This window comes from Pygoscelis adeliae, unplaced genomic scaffold, assembly GCF_000699105.1.
Source record: "Pygoscelis adeliae isolate BGI_AS28 unplaced genomic scaffold, ASM69910v1 Scaffold421, whole genome shotgun sequence".
In the NCBI taxonomy this organism is placed as follows: domain Eukaryota; kingdom Metazoa; phylum Chordata; class Aves; order Sphenisciformes; family Spheniscidae; genus Pygoscelis; species Pygoscelis adeliae.
In genome coordinates this window covers 398,610-408,066 of record NW_008824011.1, presented here as the reverse complement: position 1 = coordinate 408,066, position 9,457 = coordinate 398,610, and the positions used below count along the sequence as shown (strand labels likewise).

Sequence of the window (9,457 nt, the reverse complement as noted above, 5' to 3'; positions counted from 1 at the left end):
CGCGGTGGAGGCGGGGGGCCCGTGCTCGTAAGCCTGTGAGCGGTGCTCCCGGAGGCATTTGAGCGCAGAGGTTGGAATAGGCGGACTGCGAGGCCCTGCAGGGTTGTGAGACGCAGGGCGTTCACTGAGTAGCCGCCTGAACGGGAGTTTGAGCCGGCGGAAGTCAGGCTGCAGGGCGGAATCCGCTGGATCTGTGCGGGCCCTGGGAGACCCTCCGGAGCCTGGCCCGGGCTGCGCAGCCCGGGGGTCCCGAGCTTAGGGGAACCGTCAGCCGGGAGGCCTGTGGCTGCAAGACCTGCTCAGCCTGGCAGCAGGCTGCCTGGGGCTCTGCTGGTGCCTGGCACGGAAAATGGCGAGGCACAGCTCATAAATGGCGTCTGCTAAAATGTTCAGTACCCTGTTGAAGTCCCAAATCTAAGCTAAAACAGAGCTGAAACAAGGTTAAAACTAATTAAGCTGCTTAAGAATGAAACATGCCTGCTCAGTTGTGTCAGCGCTGGGCTGTTTTTTTCTCCTGATATTTCCTACTCTTGCTAACAAGTTGTGGTCATCCACACAGAAGAGGGAGGAAAGACAAGACGCCGTGAGGTATATGTACAATATCATCTGCGGAAGCCTGATGACAACACCAGTGTAATAACTGTATGTCAGATGAGTGGAATAAGCTGGAACAGGAAGAACGAGCAAAGTAGCAATATGGATATTAGATCTCTGTTTAACCATGTGCAAAATGACCTAAAGGAAGCAAGACTTTAATAGGAGTCGCCACGCCTGTCTGTGATTGGTCAAATGAATGTTTCTGCACTCTAAGCCCTGAAAAACCTCATCCTAATTAAGTATTCATGCACATGCTAGGAGCCAGAGCAATACAGGTATGGCTATGATGAAAGCCCTTAAATGGGGAAAAGTGTTCAGGGTTCACCAATAGCACTCCTTTTCTCAGGTGTATGATGTTTATTCTTTGCACCGAGATTATGATTTCCGTTATCTGTTCCAATCCTATCAAATCCTGCTGATTCTTTTTCCCCTTTTTGTCCATCTTTGTATACTTTATCTCTGTGAAATTGGGGACTTTTTGATATGTGTGTGGTATACTGGATCCCTGTCCTTATTTGAAGCTTGTAGCTCCTAAAGAAATATAAGTCAAACCCATAGGTTTTCATTAACTTTCTCCTAAGCCAAACCAATGATGTTTGTCACTGCCAGTTGATGCAGGACATGCACTTCTAGAGATAGGACAAAAATTATTATCTCAGTGGCCAATCTGACGTCTGACAGCCACCTTCTCCTTCATATTTTAGCAGTTACCTGGAAGAAATGAAGTCATAGCCTGCAAGGTGATTTGTGCAGTAAATTATTAAAAAATAATTTTGAAGATAGTTGGCTACTACAGAATAATTTTCATTGTTCAGTAATTTATTTTAATTATACAGTATGGAATTTAATACATTCAGATGCAAGGTTGTCTAGGAACAGAGAATGCATGTGTAAGTTGCAGGATAGAAAATGTCTGTCTAGTGGAAAACTTTACCACTGAGAAAGGTTTTTAATGTAATAATTGACAACCGAAAATATCTGAAGCACCAGTGCAGTTTGTAGCATAAGAACAGTTTAACTGTTAGTTGAACTAACAGACAACATGCAATTCTACTGTCAGTGTTTTTAAAAGGATGCTGAAAAATTGTGGAGGACAGCTAGAGGTAAGAAATAACTTTGTGGGCTGAAAAAGCTATTTCACAGTGGGAACAGACAACCTACTTAATTCATCAAGACTTAGTAGACAATAATATCTTTGAAGCATCCACAGAGAGTTAAGATAATGCTGAGGTCTAGTTGAATGGATGAATGTCTATTAAGATTCAGTCACTGCAGGGTAAACTTTGATATTCTCAAACTGGAAATAATACTAATTCTTAAGAGGATTTTTTGTATCAAGTGCGGTTGTGGTATACTGCATTGTAAGTAGCATTTACTGTATTAGTTGTCATTCTGAAAGAATTTGAAACTGTGCAGATCTGTTCTCACGCCATTTCCAGCTACATGTCCCTCTTTTGTACTCTCCTTGTGTAAAGATAAGGCTGAAGAGAGATCTGTTTTTCTGACTTGACTCCTTCTACAAACTGCTGGGGAAGTGAACCTCCTTTGCACTCAGCCTCTCAGGCCTTGTGCGTATGTGTGTCCAACTGTGTGCAAGGCATCAATAAAGCTTTTACTACTAGTTTGCAAGACATAAGCCATAGCTTTGTTTGGGGCCTGTATTTGCATTCATTAGCCTGTCTTGTTCTGCTCTAGCATCTGCACAGAGTTTGGAATACATCTCTCATTTGAAGCTGTCTTGGTGCAATGTGCATCTGATCGGTGCTTACCTCATATCTCGGTTTTGGCCTTTGTTGCACAAATCTCCCTACTGAATCTCTGAGGAGTCCTTGGAAGCACTTTGCATTGGGCTACAGGGAAGGCCAGGGAGGCAATATAGCAGGAGAACAAAGTAATGCGGTCATTTGATCTGACATTCAAATCTCCGCTTTGACTTGGGTGGATCAAACCTTTCTGCAATATAGGGCCACATTTATGACTACAAGTGGCAGAGATTTTATAACAATTAAGAATTCACAGAGTAGCCACATCTGTAGAGTTTTAACATGGGGGGATTGGAATCCCAATACACGGCATAAAAGCGATAGAATTGGAACAGGAACTACAGGAAAAAATTAAAACGTCTGAGTGAGATTCAGAAACTTCTGTTGGAAACCTTTTAGAATATTTTGCACAGAGGTGCTGCTATCTGTCCTTATGAGTAACTCATCCTTAGATAAAAATGACAACACAGAGACATTCAGGCGGATGAGATTAAATTGGGTCATACTGTAGAATAAGAATTTATCTGTCAAATGACTTCAAGTTACAGGCAGAGCCAAAGCAGATCTTCCATGCAATACATGAAAGTCATAATTAATGAAAACACAGAGGTAAAATGATAAAATACTTTGAAAAGAATGTTTTTGCATATTACAGTAGATAGGTCTAACCTCTCAGGAAGATTAGACAAGATTTGTGAAGATGAGTAAAAAATATAGTATCACTAAAACAAGAATTATTATATAGGTGACAGACAAGCACAATTATATATTTTTCAAGCAATAACAAAATACGAGTTCAGGATAAACTGGAAGTACAAATAATTTTCTATTTCTGTGCAAGTCAAGATGTGTTTCAGTGTAACATCTTAATCAGTGACCGGGACAGTTGGACAGAATGCATCTTTATCAGGGTTGCAGATGACACCAAAATGGGGGGAGTAGTCAGCACACTGGAGGGTAGGGTTTTTATTCAGAGCAACTGTGTCTTGTCAAAACCAGCGTTTTGCCAGAAAGCAAGCAGGCTTAGCTTTCTGAACTACTGGCTAAGGGAATCTGTTTGTGTTTCTTTTCACAGACTATTGGAAGCCTGTAACAATTCAAGCCATGTCTCCAGAAGTGTATTTGGTAAAAAGGTTCTGGTTACAAATGCCCAGTCTGAGTTTTCTGTCTCCTTTAATGTGTGTGGGTAACCCATGAAGCAATTCTTTGTTCTTAATGTGCTAGAAGTGCAGGTGTGTTGTAAGAAGTGTGAAAGGCATTCTGCCAAAATTAATATTAAATCTAGTGACTGTAAGGGAAGAAGCAGTGAGGAAACAATTTTGCATGAACATAACAGTGGAAATTAAAATGTGTTAATGTGCTGGCATTTTTTGCCATTAAGGACTTGGTTTATTTGCTTATAATCCCATATGGCAATACTTTATAGCATCATGTACCCTTAATTGCTGATGCATGGTACTCTAGGACATATGTTTTGTGGCTGGTAAAATTGTTCATCTCTGTTCAAAAGAAACACTTCTTACTAGTGTTACTCACAGGATGAGGAACTCTCAATCTTCCATGTTAAGAACAGACAAGAATCTGTGATTTTTCTTAGGGAAATAGAAGCAGCTGATGTTAGTGTCTCTCTGCTATTTGGAGGAGCTAGCATTTCAACATTGAATGTGATGCAGCTGGAATGAAATGTTAAGGATGGGAGAGATCCGAGGAATGTTTGGAAAGGGAGAAAAAAATGGCATACAAATACTCTCTTTTTCACCTCTAGCTGTGTAAGAAAATCATCTATAAAATCTGCAGAAACCATTCACTAGGAATGAGTTTGCCTCCAGGGGAGCCAGTCTGTGTTGCCAGATTCAACCACGATTCCAGGACACGAGTTCCTATTGATCCTGACCACCATCAGATATATACTGATCTATATACTATTACTTAAACCATATACTCACCCCACTAAGCATAGGAACTCACAACTGAATTAACACTTTTTGTTTTGGCCTTGCACTGTAGGATTTATTTTTGTGTTGCAAGCAGAATTCCCCAGGCACTGATACTTGTCCCCTGGCACAGATGATGTCCTGCCAGATGGAAAATCTGTCAACATTTGTTTGGGTAATGAAGTCTTTACAAATATTTGGCTCATTGCCATAGTTGTTTGGCACAGACAGCAGAAAATTTAGAAGCTTCACTCGTGCATAAGGATTCATCTGCTTACACTACAATTTAAGGGGTGAACAGTCATTAGGAGAAAAGGAATGCTCTAAATGTTCATGTAGCCTTGAATTATGTGCAAATTGTGAGTGAATGCACTCAGAGATTCATATAGATATAAACCAACTAATTTGGTTATTTATTTTAATTTTTTTAGAATAGCTAAATGTCCAGCCAAAACCCTTAGGTGCATTGCCATCTCTTAGAAACTTGTCCAAAAAGATACTGCACAAATGCTTATCTGGAGCTCAGCTTAATATTAAGATTCCTTGTATTTGCAATTTATGACTTGAGCTGTAGGAAGATTTTCTAAAAGATGTTTCCACATCCAATTAGACACATAGTGAAAACTGCCTTTAAAACCAATAAAGAGATTTATGTCTGTTTAGGCTACCTCTTTTCACAAAGTGTGCAGGAACTGAGTTATCTTTCAACTAAAGCCTTCTGTCACGTTCTGCTCATGCTGACCAGTGGGCTCAGATTTTACTAGGAGACCACGTGGTGTGATAAAACTTTTTTTTTTTCTTCTCAGGGGAGTGAGGCAAATATTGGGACTGACATACAGAAATAATCAGACTCAGAATGAAAAGTAGTGGTTTTACGACAAAAAGGAGTCAATGGTCTCCTCATATTATTTAATGGTTATCTCCTCTTACTATAGATTGTGCTCTGGTACACAAGTAGAGATTTGTGCATGATCGGTTGTGTTACTAAGCAGATGGATTGTTTGCCATTGTACAACCTGGAGCTTTTATCAGAGCTTATGGCATTATTACTGGATCGAATTCATTGTCGTAATCAAGCTTGAAAGGCATGATTATTATGTATCATCCTGCTCAATTGTTCACTAATAGGGTAGGCTGCTCTTTTATCCACTTAAAGATGGAAGCAGGTGGCTTTGCTACAATTATTTGATAGAACTGAGGAGCTGGAAAGGGCTTAGCTGACCTAAAAGTACTGAACGCTTTCTTAAGCACTTAAGCTCTTGAACATCACTCATCTGGATTCTTTTCCATCTTTTCCATTTTCCATATTGATTTCAACTAAGACACTAACAATTATAATACTTGTGATGAAAACACTGAGTGGCAAAGACTGAATTATATCGCTGTATTGCTGGCCTTTGGATAGCCTTGCCAGATCTTTCCATGACTTCAAATGATGAATACTTTAAATGATGAAAACTTCAGATGTTGAATAGCACAGGGACAGAGGACTAAACCTCATAGGAATCTTCAGATGAGACCTTTGAAGATGCAGGAATATTTATTCATAGTTACTTTCTATCTTCCTGTGGCCTGAGAAGGAGACAGTGCTGTTTCACAGTGGTTAAAATTGCCCCCTAAAATGTCTGTTTGTCTGGACTGTCTGTTAGAGTAGCAAGTACTGCTTACCTAGCCCTGCAACACTGGTAGCTCACAGTAGAGGCTTTTTATAACTGGTTTTTTAATTATCTTATGTAGATAATGGTTAATCTTAGAAGTGACTATCCTGGGCTTTCTGTTAGCTCCAGTATTTTCTTACTTTGGTCAGAATTTTATGTTCAGAAAGAGTTATAATTTTATGCCATGGTAGGGTGTAACAGATTAAGTTTCATGTGTGCTCTGCTTGGTTGTCAGCCAAGAAAGTAGCGTTCTCTCATGCACAAGTAGTGACCATGGCTCTAAATAGCTAATTCACTTCTGGGCGGAGTATATTTAGCATCTATTAACAGAAAAATCAAAGGTTTTGGTTATCAATACCTTCTGGGGACATCATAAATACTGAGATGATTCACCAAGTTCTAATCGTTTTTTTGACACTTTTTATACAGGTTCATAGCCAAGAACATTATGAGGCTGCAGCGTCTGGGGATAACCCATGTTCTGAATGCAGCAGAGGGGAAGTCATTCATGCATGTGAACACTAATGCAGAGTTCTATGAAGGCACAGGCATCAGATACCATGGCATTAAAGCTAACGATACACAAGAATTTAACCTCAGTCGCTATTTTGAGGAGGCAGCTGATTTTATTGAGAAAGCACTTTCCCAGAAGGATGGTAAGGCAAACTGAAATATCTTTCTACCATGTTTTCTGTGCGCTGCGTATGTTTCTTAGCAATTTATTTTACTGTTTAAAATGGTTCTTTGCTCAGATCATCAGCTGAACAACCAAGTCAGGAATTCAGATCAAGGCTCTGGATCAAAGACATGAGAATACATAATAAGACATCTTAATCTTCTGTCTATACATGTAGGTCTCCAGTATATGGCAAATGAAAGTCTGTCACTGTAGGGGTGACTTTGAAAAGTGAAACACGCTGCTGCGTTCTATAATAGTGCCTTTCTGGGAAGATGTGTTCTTATTTTTCCTTGGAAGTGGTAAATCACATGAAAAAATAAAAAAAAATAAGTTCAGGATCTAAAAGTTGTTTTAGGACACTAGAAATTATAAATCAAAGGCAGCAGTCATACAAGTAATGCATTGCTGAAGAGTAGTCACACAACCTGCTATATGTCTTTTTTCCCAAATGTACAGTAAGGATAGAGACTGTGGCCTTACAATTTTTATTACATTAAGTCATTAAATTATTTTATGTGATGATTACCTCATTATTTTCTAGGATTGCAGGAAGGCTGGAGATGATATTTGCAATGTTGTTGATTGCCACATTTCCCTATTTTTTCGGAGCAGAAATCCTAGGACATAGTGCAGTAGGCCAGACAGTGTTTGTTGTTGTCTGACTATTTCAGCATACCAGTTATTTCTACACATGCTTAATTTCTTTCTTGCTTCATGACTGAACATGAAAAAGGAGGAACAAGAACTCCCACAATTCTAGAAGTTCTTTCTCTGAAATGGGCAAAAGGGGTACTAGAGCTGTGATGTGCTTTTGACAGATGGAAAGAAATTTTACCTCCAGTTTGGTGGAGTATGAAAAATTCTAAAAATTGAAATGCAACTCTTCCAGTTAGCATTGTGACTCACTGAAACAGGTTGCAGTAGGAAAGAAGGGTCTAACAGTGCCAGCTGTACCATGACTGTCCCTACTCAGTTTGATCTAAACAGTTGCAGACTCAATCTGAATTTACAGTAGCAGTTCTATTTGCTGATTCTTTCAGTCTTAGTAGTTCTCTATAATGGCTGCCACTGTTTTCTTACGGTGGTAAACAAAGAGGAACTTTGTAGCTGGGTGATGCTGGAGCCAATTTTAAGATTAACTCGCTACTGAAATTTGATAGTTTTGTTTGACATTGAAGTATAGAGTAAGGACAGTGAAGTGAAGAGGGATGCAGTAGTATTTTCCTTCAATTTCATTTTAGCGTTGTAGTTGCATGAAGTTCTGAAAGGCAGGTCTGGTATACTAAAGGTCTGGAAGGCAGCTCTTAAGACTGCCTTTCACAGAGGAAGGCTAGAAACCCTTTTGCTTCTGATCATTTGCAGGGAGGAAGTCAATTCTCTTCCACAGATATGATCAAGAATCTCTAAATCTTGCTAGTTTATGGCTACGGGCTCTCAAGAAGTGTTGAGAATGAATTGTTTTAGCTGTTTAACTTGCTGCTGATTAGAGATTTGCCTTGAGCTGAGAAGCCTCTGCAGCTCAAGGCAAATGTGGTAACGGGTTTTCTGTTGCTGTGGTTCAAAGCAAGTTGTGGTTATGATGAAAATGTGTGAGTATGGTTCATCTGTTCTCCTGTCTCAGAAAAAAATTTACTCTGGAGAGTAGCCTGGGGCCATATCTCCCACTGCATTTGGGAAGGGGAAAATTTTTGTGTCTGGGAAAGCAGGTCAAAGAGGAAGCAGCTGAGAAGCAATAAAATCGAGTTAGATTTCTCAAAGGGAGCAGTGGCCTGCTTTATTATGGTTGGATACCTACCTACAGGATTTACCCATGTGGTGGGTTGACCCTGGCTGGACACCAGGTGCCCACGAAGCCGCTCTATCACTCCCCCTCCTCAGCTGGAAAGGGGAGAAAAATAGGACAAAAGGCTCATGGGTCAAGATAAGGACAGGGACTTAACTCAGCAATTACCGTTGCGGGCAAAACAGGCTGGACTTGGGGAAATTAATTTAATCTATTACCAATCAAATCAGAGCAGGATAATGAGAAATAAAACCAAATCTTAAAACACCTTCCCCCCACCCCTCCCTTCTTCCTGGGTTCAACTTCACTCCTGATTTTCTCTACCTCCTCCCCCCGAGTGGCACAAGGGGATGGGGAATGGGAGTTGTGGTCAGTTCATCACGTTGTCTTTGCCGGTCCTTCCTCCTCACTCTCTTCCCCTGCTCCAGTGTGGCACCCCACCCATGGGAGATAGTCCTCCACGAACTTCTCCAGCATGGGTCCTTCCCATGGGCTGCAGTTCTTCACGACCTTCCATGGGGTGCAGTCCTTCAGGAACAGACTGTTCCAGTGTGGGTCCCCCACGGAGTCACAAGTCCTGCCAGAAAACCTGCTTCAGCATGGGCTTCTCTCCACGGGGTCACAGATCCTGCCAGGAACCTGCTCCAGTGCGGGCTTTCCATGGGGTCACAGTGTCCTTTGGGTGTATGTGCCTGCTCCGGCATGGGGTCCTCCACGGGCTGCAGGTGCATGTCTGCTCCACCGTGGACCTCCGTGGGCTGCAGGGGAACAGCCTGCCTCACCGTGGTCCTCACCACAGGCTGCAGGGGAATCTCTGCTCTGGTGCCTGGAGCACCTCCTGCCCCTCCTTCTTCACTGACCTTGGTGTCTGCAGAGTTGTTTCTCTCACTTATTCTCACTCCTCTCTCCCAGCTGCTGTTGTGCAGCAGGTTTTTTTCCCCTTCTTAAATGTGTTATCACAGAGGCGCTACCACCATCGCTGACGGGGTCAGCTTTGGCCAGCGGCAGGTTCCTCTTGGAAGTGGCCGGCGCTTGGTCCTTCT

The 9,457-nt window shown here is 41.5% G+C and overlaps 2 protein-coding genes across 2 annotated transcripts in view; one reads left to right on the top strand and one right to left on the bottom strand.

Moving 5' to 3' along the window:
- The window catches only part of LOC103919373 (ras-related protein Rab-18-B-like), a 10,183-nt gene extending 7,812 nt beyond the window's left edge, over positions 1–2,371 (bottom strand). The window contains exons 1-2 of the mRNA XM_009326874.1: positions 2,367–2,371; positions 923–1,128 (exon numbers count right to left, since the gene is read on the bottom strand). Coding sequence (XP_009325149.1) covers positions 923–1,128; positions 2,367–2,371 — 211 coding nt within the window. The remainder of the gene's footprint in view (positions 1–922; positions 1,129–2,366) is intronic.
- A 1,073-nt stretch (positions 2,372–3,444) lies between these two features.
- The window catches only part of DUSP3 (dual specificity phosphatase 3), an 11,039-nt gene continuing 5,026 nt past the window's right edge, over positions 3,445–9,457 (top strand). The window contains exons 1-2 of the mRNA XM_009326681.1: positions 3,445–3,493; positions 6,382–6,608. Of these exons, the coding sequence (XP_009324956.1) occupies positions 3,465–3,493; positions 6,382–6,608 (256 nt within the window). The 5' untranslated portion in view covers positions 3,445–3,464. The remainder of the gene's footprint in view (positions 3,494–6,381; positions 6,609–9,457) is intronic.